We start from the raw sequence: 24,209 nt of genomic DNA, 5'->3' as shown, positions 1-24,209 counted from the left end.
TGTAAAAAATTAATTGGATATTATAACACATTACAAGATCATTTTCGAGTGTATTCTCATTTCCGTTAACACCGCACATTTACCCTCACACAGTAAATAGTTATAATTACCTAGCAGATGTATATTTGCTTTACAATCTACTACAACAGTCATCAACCGCAAGACAAAGCTAGCAACCCCATTCTTATCTCCCTTTCAGATCGCAATCAGTGCCGCCATATTCGATGCCATTATGAATCAAATTCCCGCCTTTTTACTTTTTTCCATTCGCTAGGCACCGGCGTCAGATCTCACAGCCGATAAGTTCTTTATTATCCTGGATGATTTTTTAATCTATGCAACTACCGATGTCGTATTTCACACATTTATTATTGTCTCATAATAGTTTGTTTAAAGAACAATAGCTTTTATGGGGACAGATTAAGATTAAAATGACTTAATAATTACAGTTAGGTACAACTAAATACGCATTTAAGAGGTGTGTTTTTAATTGCATGTGCAACATATTTTGTATGGCAATATTTTTGCAATTCCCGCTCAATTTCTTTGTTTTAAGATTAGATATTAAATAAATAATGAGAGTCGGAATGTGGAAATTGGAAAAAACAGCTCCGTTGAGGCGAACACCGAAGTCTCGTAGTGGATTTTCCTATTTGAAACTCGTTAGGAGTTTGTGTGAACTTTTTAGCTCTACGATCCGATACGGATACGATAAATCTTAATGTTATATCTTAATAAAGTTTCTTCTTTCTTTGGAGATTCTTTTTCTTAACTTTGTAACTCAAAATAGGTACCTAGTTTTCAGTTTTCATTAGCTAAACCTATACTTAAATTGCTTTTATAAATCCTCAGTGATTAATTATTATCATAAAAACGCCGAATAGGTAGGTACAGGTTCATTTACACAGTTCAATTATTTCTTACTAAAACCATCGTTTAGTCGTATCGGAGTCGTTACGGGGATTGCGAACCAACTTCCAAGATGCGAAAAAGTATTTTCACTTGAACTGTAAGGGGATTTATCGTTGAACTTACAAAAGTGCAGGAACTCGAGACGGATGAAAATTGTCAGCGGGAGTTATTTATAGCGATGTTTTTTAAATTTCATTTTAAATTATGTGATTTCCTTGTTTTCGGAATAAATGCTGTACATAGATAGGGCTTTAAAATTCTTATGTCACATGTTTGTAAGGCAACTCCTTCGAAACGGCTTGACGGATTTTATGAAATTTTGTTTTCATTTGGTTGCAAATAGTGATGCAACGAATACTACTTTTACGAATACGAATACGAATATCAAACCTATTATTCGGCGAATACGAATACGAATATCTCGCCTTGGTAATAAAATAGGTAGGTACTTATTTATTTAATGAATGTTTACTCTTCTAATAATTAAAATTTAGAATAGGCAAATTTTTATTTAAAAAACAAAGTTCGTAGATTTTCTAGCTTTAGGCGATTTTTTTTCAGCCTGGATGTTTCCAGCCGTTGAAAAAAGTCTTTCCGAAGCGACCGTACATGGCTTCAGTTGAAAATATTTATGTGCGAGTTTTTTCAGTCTTGGAAAATGGACATCTTCTCGCCAAAAGGCCAGTGGATCAGCAGTCTCTGCACACGTCATATTTCTACGCACGATTTTTAAATCTGTAGTAAATAGAGTTGCGTACAAAAATATTCGTTTTTAAATATTCGTATATTCGTCGAATACGAATATTCGGTAAATGTCTACTATTCGGCGAATACGAATATTCGTATTCGTATTCGTTGCATCACTAGTTGCAAATATATTTCATACAACTAGGTAGGTAATAGGTAAGCAATGCTTTAACGTTTAACTGATGACTACATGCTTTAAGCATGTAGGTACCTATCTACTGTCAGAGCAACGTTCACTGTGTTAGTTAGTACCTATTCAAGATAAATATTACTGTGGCACTTAATATAATATCAAATTTGCTAAATAAATATGTAATAAAAGTAATTATTTGAGTATCGCTATATCGTAATGGCGGATCTTCCGGCGCGGCCGCCATTAGTGGCTATTTCCTGCTCACTTCCGGTCGCTAGAGGCGCCGCGTTACGGATTTTTTGGGAAAATACTGAAACTGTAAATTACCTACTTCATTAGTAAATGTTATTATTTAAAAAATTACGCTAACATAGTAGAGTGTGAGTACCTAATCAAATAAGTAGCTAGGTATCTATTTATTATGATCCCGCCCGCCCAAGTCAAATTTAAAGATTGATTTGCTATTTAATTGGTCTTTTTAAGATATATTATCATTTGAAATAGTACCTTCCTAGTTCCTACCCACCTAGGTAAAATCTATCAGTAATTTATTAGTGAAATCAAAATCAAGTTTCTGATAACAAACACTATTAGGTACATAGATATCTATAGGTAGGTGTATAAAAATGAACGACCCTGAAAATATTACAATCTTTTTCCAAATTATTAGGTAGGTAGGTACTTATCAGAGAGAAAGCTCTTCCAGGAATTTACCAAACATATAGGTACAAATGACATGTTATTAACTGTATAATACAATAAATGCAAGTAAGCATTAACATATCCATCAACAACAGTTACACAGGAATGACTGGACCGTAATCGATGTTATTAATCGATGCTAATGCTCTGACACTACAATATCGCTAAGTGGCGGAAGCACTTGATCCATTGGGACCAGATAGCTTTTGTGGTAACGTTTTTTATTTATAGATAGACTAGCTGTGCCCCGCGGTTTTACCCGCAGAGCTCCGCTCCTGTTGGTCTTAGCGTGATGATATTATAGCATAAAGCCTTCCTCGATAAATGAGTCCTGAGATTAGCTTTAGCACGTAACAAACTGTTCAGCTATAGGTAGATATCATTTTAATAGGTAACTATAGACTATAGACATTATATATTATTTTCGTAATATCTATAGACTATAGTTGGACTATAGATATAGTGTATAATAAGTCAAAATTGTCAGCTGTGGTGTGTACCTATTTAAATAAATAAATAAATAAATAAGAAAATAATTTAATTACGAAAATACCTATTTAAGTAAATAGTTACCTATTTACTTAAATAGGTAACTATTTTCGTGGTATGACAAACTTATTTTGTGGTACAAACCTAATGAGATATGGAATTATAATATAGCTTGATTAATATGCTATATGACATTTAAAATTATCACCTAAACATATTTAAATTAGTAACATTACTGTTAACTAATCTGTTATTTTTGTTAATAATTGCTTGTTTTGAGACATTCAAATTAAACAAAAACAGTTTTTTTTATCACGGAGTAGGTACATTCAAAAGCAACATAGATGGTCTTTAATAATCTCTACTTATGATACTTTTAAATAAATTTAAAATCAAATACATAGATGCGACGGTGGGTTGCTAGAATAAAAAATTCGTGGGCGCGACGCAATCAAGCAAAGAATGGGTTAAAAGTGCTTAGAATTTAAATAAGAATGTATCCGATATTGAAAATATTTTATAAGATGTTGACGAGTAAGTACTTATTACATTTTTTATGGTTTATTATTTAGTTATTTACCCGAATATTTTCTTATAATATATTATTTAGTTTCACGCTCCTGAATTTTATGCTTGATATACCTACTTAGGTATATGAAGACAAAATATTTATCCACTCCGCACCTTAGTCAGAGGTAATATTAGATGAGGATTTAAAACTGTAATTTGTATATTATTATCATAAGTAGGTATATTGCGTATTTACGTTAATTAGATACAAGCTTCTGTACTATAAATAAAATAGTTTTAATACATAGGTACATGATTTTCCATTCAGCGGGAACGCCGACAATCCAAAACATTAATCGTCCAAAAGCTTTGATTGAAAGTAAATGATAATAAGGTAAACACTATAATGACAATCATTACCGTGCTCGGTTAAGCTCAATGACGTTAAATGAGCAAAACCACAAAATGCTAAAATGGCGCTGGCCGCTTCACCATTATATTGATTTCGACGCCATTAAAACGGGCCGGAAATTAAAAAGAAATAAAAACATATTGCTTTCCCGCGCGCGCCGAACTTCACCCAATTTGTACATGTTACGTTCGATTTTTGAATACACAAAAAACGAGTAAAAACTTTTTGCGGCTCAAACTATTTCCACCTCTACTGTGAGTGAGTAAAACCTGAATTCGTTCGTTGAGGTTTTTCACAAATGTCGTCACAATATTGCTGTTAAGCACGGAATATAGGGAAGGTAGATTTTATTTGGCATGCCATTATTGTCAGGGTAATATGATTATTATATTATCGGGCGATAAACGAACATAAAAAAGATATAGGCGGCGAGGCAATCATCTCGGGTGGGGATTACGAGCTTATTACAGTGTTTCGAGGTATTATCGAGCATGTTCGTGGCTAATTAGATTTGTGACGTGGACTGGGAGCATAAATCACTTAATACGACTATGACAATTATATATAGCAGAGATCACTAAGCCTACATTTTCATACTTAAGTACTGAATAATTCGGGGAAATAATATTTTACCTAGAGATTAGAGGCATTATATCTGAAATAAATATAATTTGTCTTTCAATAATACCTACCTACATAATTCAGAATATTTTTGCACACTAGATAAGTCACTTGAAGAAGCTTATAGGTACCTACTTACTTATATAAAGTTTCTAGTATTTAATGATAATAAGTATGTATTTATTAGCTTTTATAAAGTAAATATTGTACCTACCTTGATATCTCTTAGGAATACAGAAGCTTTGTAGAGGCCGTGTTAACGTGTAAATTTATCAGCTCTTTGAAATGTAGATAATAAATAAGTAAGTATTTAAAATTAAAATGAGATAAAAAAGGTTAGAAATCTGTACTGAAATATAAAAGTAGGTAGGTATATACCTATCTATATATAACATACAATTAATAAACTTGGAATTTTTAGCTCTACAATGCGCATTGGTTTTTATGAAGGCCTAAAAAAGTTCAATTACGAGATGAATTTATCTAAACAAAAGTAGGTACCTACCTATCTATGTATATTTCATAGGTATTTATTAAAATTTATATTTTTATTCCACCAAATTACCTACTCTGAATCAGTGCCCTTTTTGCAACTAGGTACCTAGGTACTTACCTACAACTAACAAAATAAGCTTTTTTCACTTAAGTTTTTAATTTTTTCTGTTAATTTTATTTTGTTTTATTTACAAATAAATATTACCTAGGTATGTCAATATCTTAGACCTGAAAATAACTTAGTACGATAGACCTAACTAAGCATTTCAATTTGAAGTCCTTTTTGCATCTGTGCAGATTATTCAAACAGCATCACGAAATCCTTGGCTTACCTACTATGTCGAATTTGTGTTTTTTTTTTTTAACATTAGATATTTTTATATCAGTTAATAGAGTGACATATCTACGTTTATAAGACCCTAGCCTACCTTTCAGTATCTACCTACTTAAGTATGAATTTGCATAACTTTTCCATTCCAGTGAATAAGTATACACAATTCGAGCAATTCCTCTAATTTCTTCCTATCCCAACCATAACCAACATATCTCTCTATGAATTACTTATGGTTACAGTTCTACATTCAAAAGAGAAGCTTGTTCAGCGCGCTATCATCTAAGTACTTAATTACGAATGATCCATAACAATAAGCTACAACTTATAAAAGTCCAATAAAACGTTTGATAGTGTATCGTTCGACACATTGGCGGCAATACTTGAACTACACGTAAAATACATTAGCCGTGATAATGCCGTTAATGGACGCCAAATATTTGCACATCACTAGTATTGATAACGGTGGACGAAATTAAAAGTAATTTTATCTTAATGGTCCGATTCCATACGCCTGAATGATGGATTTATTGTTCTGTAATGGTAACTAAATTTACTCAATTGAGATACGTATTTATTATGTAAGTTGGTATTTACTGTTTAGGTATTGCGAATATAATTATGATTATTTCGTAGGTACATACCTATAATATCGATGAATGCATAACATCAAGTCATTAAATTATATTTAATATTTTAGTGCTTGATTCTTAATAGGTACCTACTCAAAACATCTTTTTAAAGTGAAACTTTTATTAGGTAGGTACATCGTCTCAAACTTTTTGGTCTGTGTAGCGCATGTCGCGTGACGCATTACGTACGTACGATACGTACGATAATTATCGTACAAATACGATAATTTTTAGTTAAATGTCTATAGTGTGAAAAAAAGTTTCCCTTTTACTGTGGTTTCATAAAACCACACAAAATTTTTTTTTATTACCTATAAATGCATACCTATTTACCTAAATCTTCATATTCCGCTAAAATTATATTTACATTCATATAACAATATGTACACTTATATGATTTAATTGCGTAGATACATATTATTATAAGTATTTTTTATTCCCTTGAAGTTTTCGAACACAGAGCCTACATTTCCTTATTTTATTCAAATAAGTAATTTAATTCTCATTTCTTCCTGTTAACGCCACCTAGTGGGGAATAGCGTTATTAGTTCTCCAGAGGAGTCACGACTTACGGATGAATGAAGTGCCCTAATAATAGTACGAAGTACATAATATATTCGATAGATGTCGCTGTATTGAAACCGGAGGTCAATGATTTCTCTTGAGGCTATGTTCAGTGCAGTTCTTGTTGACTGTTTCACTGTTCACTGTTGTATATTTTGTACATTCGTTTTTTTGTCGAGAGCCAGACACATTGTCGACAAAATTGTATTGGAACAATAGAAGTGAATTAATTTTTATTAATTTCGCATAAACTGTGTGTGTACCTGTATCAAGTGAGACTGAAAATAAGTGGTGTGATACTTTAATTCAATTTTTCTTTGTGTAAACTTATACTTGGGTAATTAAATAAAAAAAATAAACGTATTGAAGTGTAAAGTGTGACAGTACAAACTTTCTCGTATTATCAATTTCGCGGTATTCACCGGACGAATTCATAGAAAATGAGTTGACCAAACTTTTATTCAACTACTTCTTGCCATAGTTCAAATAAAATAACGGAAATCATGACTACAGACAGATTTCACAAGTAAGTACATATTATTAACATGAATGGTAAAAATGTTTATCTTTTGTAATAGTTCGATAAGATTATGATTGATAATAATATTAACTGCTAATCCCCATTTAGTACGTAGTATGTTTTACAAATAACTATTCATTACATGATCTGATAAATGCAATTTCATTCTATCAAACCCTTTATAGGTTTGTGCAGAATTTATGAACATTGCTGAACTTCAGTCACGTAGGTATATATATCACTATAACAGGTTTAAAAGTATCTAGGTATATAGAATATACCTACGTGCATAAGCTTTAAATGTAATTGCCACAGGTACTTGCCACTTAACCCTGGATGTGGTTGTATCTACTAGGTAGGTACATAAAAATAAACCAAACAATATAGGTACCTACCTACCTAACATTCTCTAAAAACTGTGCTACTGGTAACCTACCTACCTATTTACAAGTTACAGTGGATTTACAAACCGTATCCAACTTATGTAGAAAATATTTGTGGACTAATAATTTGAAAGCAATCCATTAGAATTAACAAATTGTGTACAAAATTAGGCACTGTAATTTGTACCTATCTTATCGATCAAACAATATTTTCTAATAAGATACGATTAAGAATCCGCTAAAAAAATGGAAGTGGTTTGAATAACGCAACATAGAGGGAATCTTGTGTTCGTTCTCATACATCCTACCTACCTAACTTGCAATTATTACTCGAGGTGTATGATTAAAATCTTATTATAGTCTATTTAAATCGCAAAAACCGTATAGGTATGTACCTATTTACAATCAGTATGAGAAAAGCAAACGCTGTACCGTAACGAAGAACGTGCTTTATGTACAAATCCTATTTATCAGAAAAAAAACTATAGAACGAGACTTAGGTTGCGTAGGGTCATTTCGCCTGTTCGCGTCCTAGTGCCTATTCGCGTCCATTTTGCGGATATCTATACTAATATTATAAAGCTGTAGAGTTTGTTTGTTTGAACGCGCTAATCTCGGGTACTACTGGTCCGATTTGAAAAATTCTTTCGGTGTTAGATAGCCCATTTATAGGCTATATATCATCACGCTACGACCAACAGGAGTGGAGCCACGGGGATGAAACCGCGCGGAGCGGAACTTTTCTCTTATAAAATTCTCGAATACTTTTAAGGAAAATTGTAATAAGAAAAATTTCCGATACTTAATAACTCGATGTATCAGAGAGATGCACACAAATACAAAAATTGCCTGCACACAGCCTATCCTGTTAAAAAAAATACGAAAGAGTGAAAACGCGCGGGATTATGAAAAAAAATTAGTGCGCAGCGTCGCGTTTGACGGTTCGTATATTATTGTTTAATGTGAATTTTGAATATGTAACTGTTTCTATACTTTGCTAACAAAAAATGCAATAGTATGGATTATGAATTAGCTTATTTCTTTTACAATTAACAGCTAAAATAAGGTAGACGCGAATTATTACACCGAATTTGTAAAACTTCCATTTTGCGTCCACGGTGGACGCAAACTATGGGGCATAACAATAGAACATATTGCGTCCACATTGTTTTTCATTACGTAGCATTGAATTTTTGTGAAAATAGGTATGTAATTTAAAATAGATTGTAAATTCTTTACTAAGACTACAAGTTTATAATTTAAATTTTAATTGAAATAACTAATAAGCAAATTTGTTATGATATTTTTTGGTTTTAAAATGGGTTTCTAAGAATGACAGTCTCATTGAGCATTAGAGTCAATAAGTCTGTCTTCTTAATATAGGTAACTGATTATTATTTATTTAGATAACGTAACTTTGTGTTTTGTTAATGAATAGTTCTATTAATGATGAGAAGATAAATATAAATACGTTTTTCCAGTTTCCTTACAGTGAATTATTAATAACTAGCTGTTCCCCGCGGTTTCACCCGCATTGCTCCGGTCCTGTTGGTCTGAGCGTGATGATATATAAGCCTATAGTCTTCCTCGATAAATGGGCTATCTAACACCGAAAGAATTTTTCAAATCGGACCAGTAGTTCCCGAGATTAGCGTGTTCAAACAAACAAACAAACAAACTCTTCAGCTTTATAATATTAACTAGTATAGATATATCACTGTAAGGAACTGGAAAGGTAAAAACGGAATTTTTGTAGGATCACTCTGTTATCAGTCCGTCTGTATGTCCGTCTGTCGGTCTCTCTTTCTGTCAAGACCCTTTTTCTCTATAAACGCGTGGAGGTATAAAGCTAAAATTTATATTGAATACTCAAATCTACGGTCCCTTGAAGCAGTCAAAAAATCAAACTTATAAGCCAAAGCAATCAAAAATATCCGTATCCGTATAGGCTGCAAATTATCACAAATTTCGACATTCGCAAGGGAATCAAAACCTACAGGGTACTTTACGTGAACACAGACATTTGAAATGTGGTACGAAGCAACGTCTTATAGAACAACTATGGGAAACAATGAAAAAATAATCATTTACAGTTAAAAATATGAAAAAAAAAGAGGTTAATACAGAACCCTCGGTGTGCTTGTCCCACTCGCATTTGGCCGATTTGTATTAAATAACTATATTCGTAAATAAATAATTTATTAAAATATAATTTTTATTTGCATTTATCTGATAAAATATCACCCAATACACTCTTAATTCCTTTTCTAAGCTGGTGGACGCGAACTGGTCCACGGGTGGACACAAACTGGAATTTTTGGACGCGAGCTGGGTAAAACGCCGAATTCTGCTGTTTGTCTACATATACAAATAAAAACCACATGATATTTCCAACACAATTGAGAGTAAATCTTAAAAAAGACTGTAGTGAACACGTTACATAAATTTTGCGTTGAAATTTGTACTGGAACATTTTATTTGCTCCTTCAAACTTTCCAACTGCACTAAGTGGATGCGAACAGGCGAAATGATCCTACCTTAGGTAGGTACCTATCTCTATACCTGTGGCCCCGCGTTGATGCGGCTTGACGGAACACAGTGGGGTTTTGGTCGGTAGGAATACGACATAACCCACGGCCCTTTCCCCGGAGGCCGTGGGTAAGGGTATCTATGCAAGATTTCCCCAATTTAAAAAAAGGTAGGTACCTATCTATTTCTTTCATAAAAGAAGCTCAAATCTGAAATCAGGTAGATATAAATGGCAATAGGTTATCGGTATCTCTTTATATCCAGTCATCTCAGTTAAAAATGAGTTCTTAGCTACCTAGGTTATCACGGAATAATATTTTATCCTGTGTCCTTGTGATTAGATTTTGGGATTTCGAGATAGGTAACACGATAGTGTAAATAATTAGACTGAAAATTATGATTCATCCGTAATTGACACGATAGGTACAACGTATTAAAGACATCATTAATTTCAACACAAATACAAGAAATGTGACTGAGTTGTGTGTAGTCCAACAAAAAATTTATATACCTATAACTTAATTATAAAAAAAAATTTGCACAAACACCGCGTCAGTGCGCCTTCCAAAGTTTTTGAGTTACGGATATGACCTACATGATACATCGGATAAACAAAAAGTTGAATACAGAATTTCATGGAAAATACTCAGGTTTTAAAATAACTATGGCAGACTTATTCCGTGCCAAACTACATCTAGATCCATTCCTAATGAAAGTAAAAGAAACACCCTGAAAAATGTATTTGGGACAATGAATTCGCTTACCGTTACATCAAAATACATTACATTTAAAATATTGATTTGTTCAAAACAAAATAGTTTCATTAGGTTTAGAAATACGATATGGCCATGCCCACCGGTGATATCGCATTTCTATAAGTAACCGGCTCTCGACTTCCGTGGCTTCGCAAAAAACCTACTCATTACCTAGAACTAGAAGTACTTACTAATAAAGAAACTCGTGTGGATACAAATAACAATGGAAAGCTGCAAGGAAAATTGTAAAAGTTGTAGAAGAATCAAGAACTAGTTGTTATCAGTTAATTGATAACATACCTAATTTATAATATGCTGATTACAAGCACGATTCTGATAACATTTCGCTTTATTCGCATTCGTGAAATCTCATCATTATAAAATCCTAACTTGACTACTCCATGTATAAAAGAAGCGAAAAAACTGACTTTAAAAATTGATTTCAATAATCATACCTACCATAGCTATGAAATCAAATCTTCAAGAGAAAGAAAAAATGACACATCAAAAAAGCCCATGTTTTGTAAATGCTCTTTATATCCATTTCTACTTGTACCTATTCTCATTTTTTTTTTTAATTAAATAAGGTTGCTAATTCAAATAGCACCTTAAATACAAATTACAATCTAGCCTACAAGACTAATAAGTAATTTTATGTTAACCTAAATTTCTAAATAACTTATTCTAAGAGAGTGTCCATTGTCACTTGCTTAGAGTCTGTTAAGGGGAAGTAAGTCACTTTGCTCGTGTGCTTTACTACTAGCTACTAACTACCGTTTCTCATACATTGTTATTTTTAAACCGTATACTAATAGAACCAAGGGATAAACGCACTGACTAATTGACTTAAGGCTTAATTACTTTCCTTGTTGTTTATCAGTTTCGTAACAAAGACTATCTATTTAATTATAGGTACGTTATATCTTTCTATTATGCAAGTTGCATTTATATGGTTAATATAGTGCTTAAATAGAATAAGATAGCAGATTTAAGGCTGTGTAGATGAAACTATATTTATATGTGTTTATAACGAGAAAATAAATTAAATTCATATTTATACAAGTAGTCAATGTTAAGTCAATAAAACAAAAACATAAGCAATCAGCATTATGAATAAAACTTCATGTGTACTTTTTTATATTTGCATTTAACAAGTGATAAGGTACCATGGCAGCCAGTCAGCCACAGTAACGAACACCTGGTCAGTAAATCGATAAACAAGCACAAGTTCTAACTTCGGTTCTATTGCATTAGGTGAATGATTGGAATTGCCTGTAACAACCCTCATGTGCGAGCGTAGGTGAAGCGTGAAGGTGCAAGGAGTAATTGAAAATACGGGCATATGCATTACGTCGACTGACTAGTTCTGTCACAGGTGATAGGGTCTCTTCCTATAGCCTGTAGTCTAATGATAAGGATAGGTTATTTGATTATACAGTAGATATTCAGTACCTATACATATTATTTTGACCAACGCGAACGCGTCCATTAGAGCAGTGGTGGCTCAGTGGTGAGACCTCGGACTTCGAATCGATAAGTCCGGGGTTCGAGACCAGGCGAGCGCGCAGGAATTAAATTGATTTTTCAATTTATCTGCGCATGTTGTAACATCACCACTGCTCGAACGGTGAAGGAAAACATCGTGAGGAAACCGACATGTCGAAGAATTAAAAAGTTCGACGACATGTGTCATCCGCCAACACGCACTTGGCCAGCGCGGTGGATTATGGCCTGTACCCTCATAGGAGGCCCGTGTCCCAGCAGTGGGAACGTATATGGGCTAATGATGATGAACGCGTCCATAGTAGATAATGAAAGAACCTAAAAAAACAAGTTAAGCAACTGATGCTATATTCGGGATTATCTAGTTACTTATTAAATGTAAAAATACCTAAATGCACGTTTACTAAATAACATACTAGGCTAACTGCTTATTTTTATAGCAAAAAAACCGTTATAATGTATTATTATTCATTTGTATAAAGTAGAATGAATTGTATAAATAGACGCAAGTGATATCAAGATAGAAAGTGTTCTTTTGCAAATAGTCTAATACTAGAGGTAGATATAAATATCTTAAAAATTTTGTTAACCAAGAGCGTGATAAAATATTATTTATAGGTAACATAATTATACTTTTATTTTCCTTAATTTTATTTTTAATAAATAAATTTTCAATTCGAAAAAATGGAAAGTATATTCAGTAAGTTTCTAGTACAGGTAATTGTGAAATTCAAGCCATGAATACGAAGAGAAATTTTATACATTTATAAAACAACATTTTAATTTAAAATAGAGAAGGTTCTATGTTCACTCCGCCAAGTTTACAGCATTTCAAATAAGTCTTTATCTTAGGGCTCAAACCAATCTTGCTATTTAGGTACATAGTTAGTACCTATTCACTATTTTAATATCGTAATTACCTGCATTATGTATATAAAATGTACTTGTATCGCGGTGTTTGAACTACTCCGAAACGGCTTGATCGATTCTCATGAAATTTTGTATGAAAATAATTCTTAAGAGTTGGACAACATCTATTACATACAACAACATAGATAAGAGTGTGGCAGAACATCGTTTTCCAGGACAAATACTAGGACTTATATTTTTTGGTTTTTATGGCATTCAAATGCTTTATAAATATAAATTTATAAAGGATAGAAAAAATTCGATCACGAGGCGGGACTTGAACCCGCATCCTTCGCGCCATTCCGGGGCGGATGCCTAACCAACTCAGCCACTCGTGACCCGCCTGAGCAATCGAATTTATTCTATCCTTTCAGTTTTATGTGTCTTAAGGGACACACCGCGCGCCATCTATTGAGATGATTTAACAACCATTTCAACCAATATGAAGCACTTTTCAGTGAATACAATATTGTAACGATGGAACACGACCTTTTTCTTGAATTTATATTTTTTGGTTTTTATGGCATTCAAATGCTTTATAAATATAAATTTATAAAGGATAGAAAAAATTCGATCACGAGGCGGGACTTGAACCCGCATCCTTCGCGCCATTCCGGGGCGGATGCCTAACCAACTCAGCCACTCGTGACCCGCCTGAGCAATCGAATTTATTCTATCCTTTCAGTTTTATGTGTCTTAAGGGACACACCGCGCGCCATCTATTGAGATGATTTAACAACCATTTCAACCAATATGAAGCACTTTTCAGTGAATACAATATTGTAACGATGGAACACGACCTTTTTCTTGAATTTATATTTTTTGGTTTTTATGGCATTCAAATGCTTTATAAATATAAATTTATAAAGGATAGAAAAAATTCGATCACGAGGCGGGACTTGAACCCGCATCCTTCGCGCCATTCCGGGGCGGATGCCTAACCAACTCAGCCACTCGTGACCCGCCTGAGCAATCGAATTTATTCTATCCTTTCAGTTTTATGTGTCTTAAGGGACACACCGCGCGCCATCTATTGAGATGATTTAACAACCATTTCAACCAATATGAAGCACTTTTCAGTGAATACAATATTGTAACGATGGAACACGACCTTTTTCTTGAATTTATATTTTTTGGTTTTTATGGCATTCAAATGCTTTATAAATATAAATTTATAAAGGATATAAAAAATTCGATCACGAGGCGGGACTTGAACCCGCATCCTTCGCGCCATTCCGGGGCGGATGCCTAACCAACTCAGCCACTCGTGACCCGCCTGAGCAATCGAATTTATTCTATCCTTTCAGTTTTATGTGTCTTAAGGGACACACCGCGCGCCATCTATTGAGATGATTTAACAACCATTTCAACCAATATGAAGCACTTTTCAGTGAATACAATATTGTAACGATGGAACACGACCTTTTTCTTGAATTTATATTTTTTGGTTTTTATGGCATTCAAATGCTTTATAAATATAAATTTATAAAGGATAGAAAAAATTCGATCACGAGGCGGGACTTGAACCCGCATCCTTCGCGCCATTCCGGGGCGGATGCCTAACCAACTCAGCCACTCGTCACACACACACAACACAATGGTTAGGCATCCGCCCCGGAATGGCGCGAAGGATGCGGGTTCAAGTCCCGCCTCGTGATCGAATTTTTTCTATCCTTTATAAATTTATAATACTAGGACTATTAATTTATACAGACGAACTAATCTGCTTATCTAATTCTCTCCAGACAAATAATTTGCATAAAATTAAATTAAATCTAATTTATGCTATATCATAAACTAGCGACCCGTCCGTGGCTTCGCTGGCTTTGTCTAAAACCTAATCTATAAAGCTGAAGAGTTTGTTTGTTTGAACGCACTAATCTCGGGGACTACTGGTCCGATTTGAAAAATTCTTTCGGTATTAGATAGCTCATTTATCGAGGAAGGCTATAGGCTATATATCATCACGCTACGACCAACAGGATTGGAGCCACGGGGGTGAAACCGCGCGGAGCAGCTAGTAAATTATATACTTAAACCTTACCTACTCGAGAATAACTCTATCTATTAAAAAAATCCGTTGCGTAGTTTAAAGATTCAAGAATACATAGGAATATATAGATATACATAGAAATGGACAGAAAGCGACTTTGTTTTATTCTATGTAGTGATAATGGAGCAGCATATTTCACAGGGTACGGAAGGCTGTAGGAGACACGGTTGACGTGACGCCAAAATGGTTCAACGGCCTACATGACGTTATTTCACCTTATTTACGTATTTTATTTTAATAATAGCATATTTTTTTATTGTACCTTTTCCAGGTGTTATATTTTACGTACCTAAATGCGTTTAGTTTTTAATCACTAGCGATATTGAATTTGACCCATTGTATGAGATGCCAGTACTCAAAAGATATACATACTAAATAAGTTCATATATCGAAAGTAAATATAGGAAGACTAAAATATAATTAGAGATCAAAAATCACTTAGACCATATTACAGGATGTTAGTCTTTAGAGACAATGATACAGGGAGTTCAAAAACTCCTAACAAAAGGTGAACGCCCAAGGCCAGTATTTTATGTGATTTCAATAACCATACAAATGCATACTTCCGCAATACAAATAAAACTATAGTATCTGATCTAGATTTAGATCTATTTAACGCCTAGGTACTTTTTGTTTGAATAAATGACAAACATTTATCTTACTACATCGTTCGTAAAAAAATACGTATAAAAGGATCTAATTGGTGGCACCTGGTCTGAGGACTGCATCACACACACTGTTTAACTAGACCACATTCTCTTTAGTTCATTGTAAATATAAAAATATTATAATAATCTAAGATAATAATTATCAAATTAGCCGTTTATGTAGAGTTTACTGAGTACTGACACACGCGTTCAGAACAATTATAATATACCTACCTGTATACTTGGATAGAAAGTAGGAACAGAATAATCCCAATCACATTCCATTCTTCCAACATGCTGAATGACAGAAAGTCCATAAAATTCGCGTCGCGTAAATTCAGTTGTTAAACTACATGCTAACCTTAGATTATGCTATATAACATATTAATCTCTACATACCTACGTCTAGTCTTAATTTCACACGGAGTCAGTGTCGGTTCATTTGTAAATGAATCGTCGAGTCCAATTCACATGGCTAGTGAAAGTCATTATTGTTAACAAATTCCATGCTTCACTTTTCATAAACGCTTCCGGAGTAAAACCTTGTGTTATGGTCATTATATGTGACCGGGTTAACGTTGTAAAATGGTATAAATGTAATATAGGAACTAATTTGGTGACACGGATTATTTTGGTACTTCTATGATGAATTAATATTATCGTGAAGTACGCTTTTTTGTTGATAATATCCTAAACGCTCAATGATGCGGACCCTGCAGTCCTGAAGAAATAGAGTAGAAGTTAGAACATTTCGATCCATCAAAAGTCGTTAGAGTACAAGCCTTCTACATAATAGATCTATTCTTAATAAACCTACTTCTTCTATCTACCATCTTCAAATCAGATTCGATTTTAAAGTAGGTTATACCTTCTGCATATGCTTTCTTGCGTTCCTTCTTCATATTATATCTTTCTCTATGCATACCTGTGATGCCTACAGTCTAAAATTCAATGTTATAGTCCATAGTTACTTACTAATATTATAAATGCGAAAGTAACTCTGTCTGCAGTCTGAACCAATTTGCATGAAATTTGGTATAGAAATATTTTAATACCCGAGAAAGGACATAGGCTACTTTTTACCCCGGGACATAGGATAGGTTTTATTCCCGAAATCCTACGGGAATGGGAACTAAACGGGTTTTTCTTAGACTGCGCGGGCGAAGCCACGGGCGGAAAGCTAGTAGTGAATACATTACATAGTTTATGATGTCAGGTGTCAGTGTTTAAAAATTTCTGGAAACTGTTGACATCTACGAAAGTGTACCAAATAGTTAACGTTATGTTTATAACATGTTGGCAATAATTAAAAAGCTTATACTAATTCCTCACTTCCTCACGTCTCTGCTCAAATAGCGATTATCTCTTACGTAAATTGTAACAAGTCGTAATATGTAACCGAGTGTGTAAACAGCTTTTAACGACGGTGAAATTGGCACTCAGTGGGTATTAGCCGAAGCTTATAGTTTATGTAATGTAATGTTAACCATTGTTGGTGTGATCTGACGTGGAATTAATGACATATGTGACCGTGCGGGCGTGTGTGTACCTGCCAGTTTTAGATGAAGATGGGAAAGTTGAATATTTGACGATTCAGTGACTGAACAGCCTGGCATTGAAATACGATAAACAATTTTATAACAAAGTGTATACAGTATAGGATTTAAAATAGAAAATGTTGAGAAAATAAATATGCAACTAAAGTGTGCATACTGTGCATATAAAGTGAAACCTAAATATTCATGATACTTTTTCATGTGAAACTATTATAAACAATGTTAACTGATGATGTTATGCAGTCTTGTTCATCAACTTCTTCAATGCATAAGTCCAATTTGCAACCCATTATTTTTAGTCACCTTTTAACCAGACTACGGCTCAACCGGGCAAAATTGACCAATAACAGTCAACAATACAGGGAATTCTTTTGCAACTTTTAAACCCATTCTTTTGAGTAGTAATTTGTATAGACTGGCCTAAATTTACCTATAAAGTAACCATTTATTTATACAACTTTTAACATTTATTTTATTAATTTTATTAATTTTCAGGGCAGCCAAGGATGGCTTACTAGAGGTGTTACGGGAAGCGACTAGAAAAGAATGTAATAATAAAGACGAGTCGGGAATGACCCCTACACTTTGGGCGGCATTCGAGGGTCACATAGAGGCGCTACGGTTACTTTGTGGAAGAGGGTAATGTATACGTTTGAAGGAATATACTAGGAGATAGTTAGAATATAATTCGAGTTTATAATATGGGATTGGAGAAATTATAGGAGCAAACATTTGTAAAGCGAGTAAATTAAGAGTACCTAGTTTACCAATGCAAAGACTGACAAAGAAGTCCAATAGCAGTATTTAACAAATAATTTTAGGAATATATGTATTTGAAACTCAAACTGTTCGTTTCGTAAACATAAAGTATAAAAAAGGGAACAGTGAATAGTCGAAATTCATCAATACTTTATGGATATCCACGTACCTACCTGCATATTTACACTACTTGGATATTATTTTCACAGCTTTACCTCTAAATATGCCTCACTAACTTGTTATATCTCGCTTATAGCCAATATCTAATGATATAGATTGCAAACCATTATTGCCTGTGGCGTACCAGATAATTTTAATTGATTTATTTGTACTATTAAGTATTAAATATTATCAATTAGTAAGACAATTATTGGCATAAAATATATTTTCTAGAAGTTTTATAGTGCGTTAAGTACGTAGATGCCAATTAATGTAAGTATTTTAATGCTAGGCTTATTTTTATCTATAATATATTTCATCGTATCTCTTGCAAAAGATCGTGATGGATTTAATAAACTGATAATATTTGGCATCTAGCAAAGCCAAAATTATAACAAAAGTCTTATTTTTTATGAACCCTATATATTATGTTCAAATCCTACAAATAAATTCAATATTTAATAAATTCATTTTCATATTGACAACAAATTGGCTCTAATTTCCAATATAATAACAATAAAATAATCTGAATATGTTTTCAGTGGTGAACCAGACAAAAGCGATTACTTCGGTAATACAGCCCTCCACCTAGCTGCAGCAAGAGGACATAAGGAATGCGTTACGTTTCTCGTGAACTTTGGTGCTAATGTGTACGCTATGGATGTTGATGGTCACACCGCTCAGGAATTAGCAGCTATAAATGGTAGAGAAGATATCTTGAGGTTCCTTGACCAGGCTACGGGGAAGCTGGAGAATAATGACAAGTAAGGACTATTTTAATGTAACTTAACTAAAACAGGTGTACACAGTACAGCTAGCATATATATTATATGCTAGCTGTACTGTGTACACCGGTTTTACCCGCATTGCTCCGGTCCTATTGGTCTTAGCGTGATGTTAATACATAGCCTACATTATTTCTTCTTCCTTCCTAGTTAAATAGAATTTCTTAAAAAGCAAGCAAACAAACCAACAAACTCTAACTTTACAAATAGTAATAAAAAAAGTACTTATAACTACATAGGTATTACTATGTCTATATCTACCTGGTCAATTTAAGCTTAAAATAATAATAATACAATTCAATCAATCAATTCCAGAAAAAAAGCGAAATCCTTCAAAGAAAAAGCGAAAAAGGACCACGAGAAGTTACAAAAACAGTACCACAAGAGGCAGAGTAAAGCAGAAGTCATGGCTGAGAAGGAATTGAAGAAATTGACAAAGGAATGGGAAACCAACTATGGGGAGGAGGTGTCGACGATGCCGCACCGACCTAGCAATGTGCTGATGGCTTTGAAACAGAAGATGACAAGGTCTACGAGTCAAGGTATGATAAAATAATTAGGAGATACTTACATTTTAGAAGTGTAGCCATATCATAGATATTTAAAGGCCATATCTAAGAGCATGAAATAATTAATTCATTCTGTTGACATTAATTAAGTTAAAAATTGCTCATCTCAACAGTTCTTAAACAATAGTTTTCTGCAGCAATAATTTTAGTAAATATTAATTTCCTGAAATAGGAAACTAACCGATTCCTTTACATTTTTCTCTGTATATGTTGTATAATATAATATTATTCCACTTCTATGCTCTTTTATAAATAAAAATATCCTATAATTTCAGGTAATTTACTAGACGAGCAACCAAGACCGACGTACAGTGCTTTAGTGGGGACTGTGAATTCGGGCGCTCGAGGACGAGGCGCGGTTTATAAGAAGGCACTAGCTACTAAACTGAAAAATGGAACTTTAAGGAAGAGTAATGCTAATGACGATTTTAAGGTGAATACTTTGATATTCAGGGTGTAATCGTTAAGTGTGCACAGGCGATTATTCCGTAACTATTGAAGATATCAAAAAAATTTAAACTGATATTGAAAGCCTAATGAGTAAAATTACAATAAAAACTTTTTAAAAATAAAACGGGAAATGTCCAAAAATTTAACATAAATAACTCCCATAACCCATAAGTAAAATTACAATAATATTACTTTTTTACTCATTAGTTTCGATATCAGTTTAAAGTTTTTTGATATCTGTAATAGATTACGATATAATCGCCTTTGCAGTGTGCAAAAAAAATGCTCAATGTGCTCTCTACAAAATCAAACTTTCTACAAAATGTTGATAACAATAATTGAAAAGACCTATTTGCGCATTTGTTTAAGTTGTTATAGTTAATTTTTAGCGTAATCTACAATTGATCAATAAAGTATTATTCTAACTTAATTACATGAAGTTTCGTTAGTTTTCATTTATAATAAATTAAAACATTAAAACATCTTCTAACGCACTAATCTATAAATTAACAAATATCCAGGTCGGTGAAATGGAAGGCACAGGGCGGCGATCAGTGACGTCACTGAGTGGTGTTCGCCGTGACTCAGAAGTTATGTATGTCGGCACGTTCGGTGCAGGTCCACAGCAACGCGGCAACCTCGCACAGGTGTTCGACCCGGAGCCCAAGACGCTAACTCGGTGAGTTATTTGGATTTGCTAGAACTCAGCAGCGCGGCAACCTCGCGCTGAAACTACGTCTTAGAATTATGCGTTTGGTTTGGAATTGTGCGTTACATGTGGAGGCACCCCGTCCGATTAGGGCCCTTCTGGCCTCCTCCACTCAAGCGACAGCCCAAGCCGAGGTTCGAGATCCCCGTCAAGGGGGGATGCCCTTGTGCATGTCGCTACCAGGGTGAACCTTCAGTTCACCCCCGCGTCCGCGTTAAAATGTAGAAGCCCTTCTGGCTAACATTGAGAGACACCACACAAAAAAAAAAAGTGGAGGCACAATGGTGCGTACCCGAAGCAGACGCTAACTCTGTGATTTTACTTGTATTTGCTGACTCTCAGCAGTACGGCAACCTCGCACAAGTACTAGGACATTAACTAGATGAGTTTGATACAATATGTGTATAGAATTACGTTGATGCGGGCTCGCAACAGTGCGGCAACCTCACACTGATGCTTTAATGTGTGAAAGACATCCTTGAATAAGAAATTACTATTCTGTTAAATAAACTCTCTCGTACATAATGAACAAACGAAACGAAATAAATAAAAGCATAAATTTAAAAATTAGAATGTTACGTCCTTATTTAACAAAATGTAAAAAATGCATAAAATTAAAACTTTAATTATTTTTTTTAATACAGATCAGCGAGTCAACCCGATTTCTTGGCTGCTCAGAACGAAGACAGTGGCATCGGTCAAGAAGTATTGCTACAAGAACCCGCTAGTATCTTCGACAGGCCTGGCTTTGGAAGTGTTGCGTTTAGGTATTAATTAAAATTATTTATTTAACAAGCTTTATTATACTGTTTTATTGTAATATAAATCAAATGCTTTATGCAGAGGAGCAATCGATGATAAAAGTATTTCCACATACATATTTTTACAAAGTATTCAATTAGTATTAAATTACATATCGTTCATATTAGATACGACTACCTGCGTTCCACGGTTTCACCCACTTGGCTCCGCTCCTGTTGGTCTTAGCAAGATGATATGTAGCCTTCCTCGATGAATGGGCTATCTAACACCGAAATATTTTTTCAAATCGTACCAGTAGTTCCTTAGATTAGCGCGTTCAAACAAACAAACTGTTCAGCTTTATAATATTAGTATAGATTACAAGAAAAGAAAAACCGTATCGCTAATTGAACTCAACTAGCGTCTTTATTAGTAGTGAAAAATAACCTTTTCAGTTTTAAACATGTAATAACCTTTTAAAAATAATAAAACTAGGTAATTTTTGAAGTGAAACTTCTTTATCGGGGTTGGACAAAAATTTAGTGTAACATTTTTGCGATACGCTGTAGGCGTGACATTTTTGCGTTACGCCGTAGGCGTGACATTTTTTCGTTAGGCCGTAGGCGTGACATTTTTGCATTACGCGCCAAATTTTTCTTATCCCTAAGTTTCACTTCTTACGTGTGTACTCTAGTACACGCACACATTTTTTTTTTACTATAACTTTATACTACATATTATAAATATTATAATTTATAATATTATTTCAGGCGTTCAATAACAGCAACACTAAGTGCGTTACCGGGTGAGGACGTGTCTATAGGCTCGGCGGGTTCGCTCGCCGCTCGCCACGCCTACCAGCCCGCTGAATGGGCTTCTACACAATCTGGTAAGTTAATGTCACACACACACAAACACAAACATACACACACACACACACACACACACACACACAAATACAGTTCATTAAGCACAAACGATGTATAACAAAAAATCAACAAGTATACACGTACACACGCAAATTAGCGTACAAGCACGTATATGCATATGTGTAAACTAGATCAAGTTGTATTGTGAAAAAGATATTGTGACATATTTCAACTTCCAAACTTATACGTACGTAGGTCTGTTTAACTTCCGTGTTTAAAATTAATTAAGTAGAAAAACGGTACATACAAGAGAGAGATGAAAATGTTGCGTGCCCATCCACATATTCGGGGTTTCCACACATTCTTTCTTCAAATTTTCAACAATCAACCATATCAACAACAAATAGAGATGTATTAATAAAACTATACCATTTTACAGGCAGTTCCACAATCACGTCCGACGAAGAGGGCGAAGGTGACGAATCTGGTTACGCGTCACTCGAACGGTTCCTCACCGCTTGGGGCCTTTCCCAATACATACAAAAGTTTAAAGACGAACAAATTGACCTGGACGCGCTAATGTTGCTTACAGAAAGTGACTTAAAATCCTTGGGATTACCCCTAGGACCATATAGAAAGTTAGTGACCGCGGTACAAGAGAGAAAACAGGCGCTATCTCATCCAGGACCTATGATTGATACGGCTATATGATGTATTTGAGGCTATTTTCATTGCAACTTATTGACCACAAAACAATTACTAGACTCACAATCATGTTTAAAAATTGTTTGAAGCTCAACTCTGCCTATGCGTGTATTAGGCAGTTTTCTAAAAAGCTATATAATAGACTTTAAACGTTACTGACACGAAATAAGGTGCTAATTCCAATGTTTTTAACAATGCCGCTTGGACATATTTGCCGACCTTTTTTTGATTTTCCTGGGTTATTGTAAAGTTTTTATAGTATGTCAATGCAACTACAACGTAATTCGAGAATTGTCGTTTTACATGTATGTGTACAATAGATTTAAGAGCCGGTTTCACGACTTCCTGATACTGCTATGATAGATTATTTACAGCAAACAACAGACAGAACTTTAAAGAAGTTGTGAAAACGGCCAATAAAAGATGACTAGAATATTATGGTGCTCAATTGTTATAATATCAAATAGTCGTCGATTAAAAATGACAAGTTTTAGCTCTTAATAAAATGTGTGAAATTACATTTATATTTGAAATGCACGTATGTTTGTGACTGCACTTTTATATTTTTGTATTTCTATGTTCGTGTTGTGATATTTTGTATTCGAAGTCATGCCTCATTGTATGTGATGTTAGTGAACCATTCCATCCATTATCGCCATATTATTATGAACTTTTGTACAAAATATATGATTTTATATAAAATATGTTGTGTAGTTTTATTTCTTATCTGACCTTAGACTGCGATTCATACCATCAAAAACTGCCTTTCAATAAAAATGTATTAACAGCTGCAATTATAAAATTAATTAATCACCATTTGCTCTGGTGTATCTGTAAATAATCTGAGCATAATAGGCGCATTCTTGAATAAAATAATTAGGTTTACTCTGACAAATCTATTTGCTATCTGAGTGGGAATCACCGAGGCCGTTACAACTACTGCGATCTGCTCATGCGTTCGTTCACCTAACATATTTTTACAATAAAAGCACTAGTATATAGGTAGCTATAATCTTTTGAGTTTTTCTCGATATTTCTTCCCGTACTTTTAGTTTCGGTT

General features: G+C 34.0%; 1 protein-coding gene across 1 annotated transcript; it reads left to right on the top strand.

Moving 5' to 3' along the window:
• The first annotated feature begins 6,696 nt into the window (after positions 1-6,696).
• On the top strand, positions 6,697-23,853 carry LOC123695376 (Usher syndrome type-1G protein homolog). The gene is made up of 9 exons (XM_045641204.1): positions 6,697-7,074; positions 17,899-18,042; positions 18,864-19,085; positions 19,422-19,648; positions 19,951-20,108; positions 20,647-20,804; positions 21,479-21,601; positions 22,346-22,464; positions 22,884-23,853. The coding sequence occupies exons 1-9, from the start codon at positions 7,052-7,054 to the stop codon at positions 23,153-23,155; spliced, it is 1,446 nt and encodes a 481-aa protein (XP_045497160.1). The 5' UTR covers positions 6,697-7,051; the 3' UTR covers positions 23,156-23,853.
• The last annotated feature ends 356 nt before the right edge of the window (positions 23,854-24,209 follow it).

Source organism: Colias croceus, chromosome 11 (genome assembly GCF_905220415.1).
Source record: "Colias croceus chromosome 11, ilColCroc2.1".
NCBI classification, from domain to species: Eukaryota; Metazoa; Arthropoda; class Insecta; order Lepidoptera; family Pieridae; genus Colias; species Colias croceus.
Note: the sequence above shows the minus strand (reverse complement) of the source record. Positions and strands in the feature narration are given on the sequence as shown.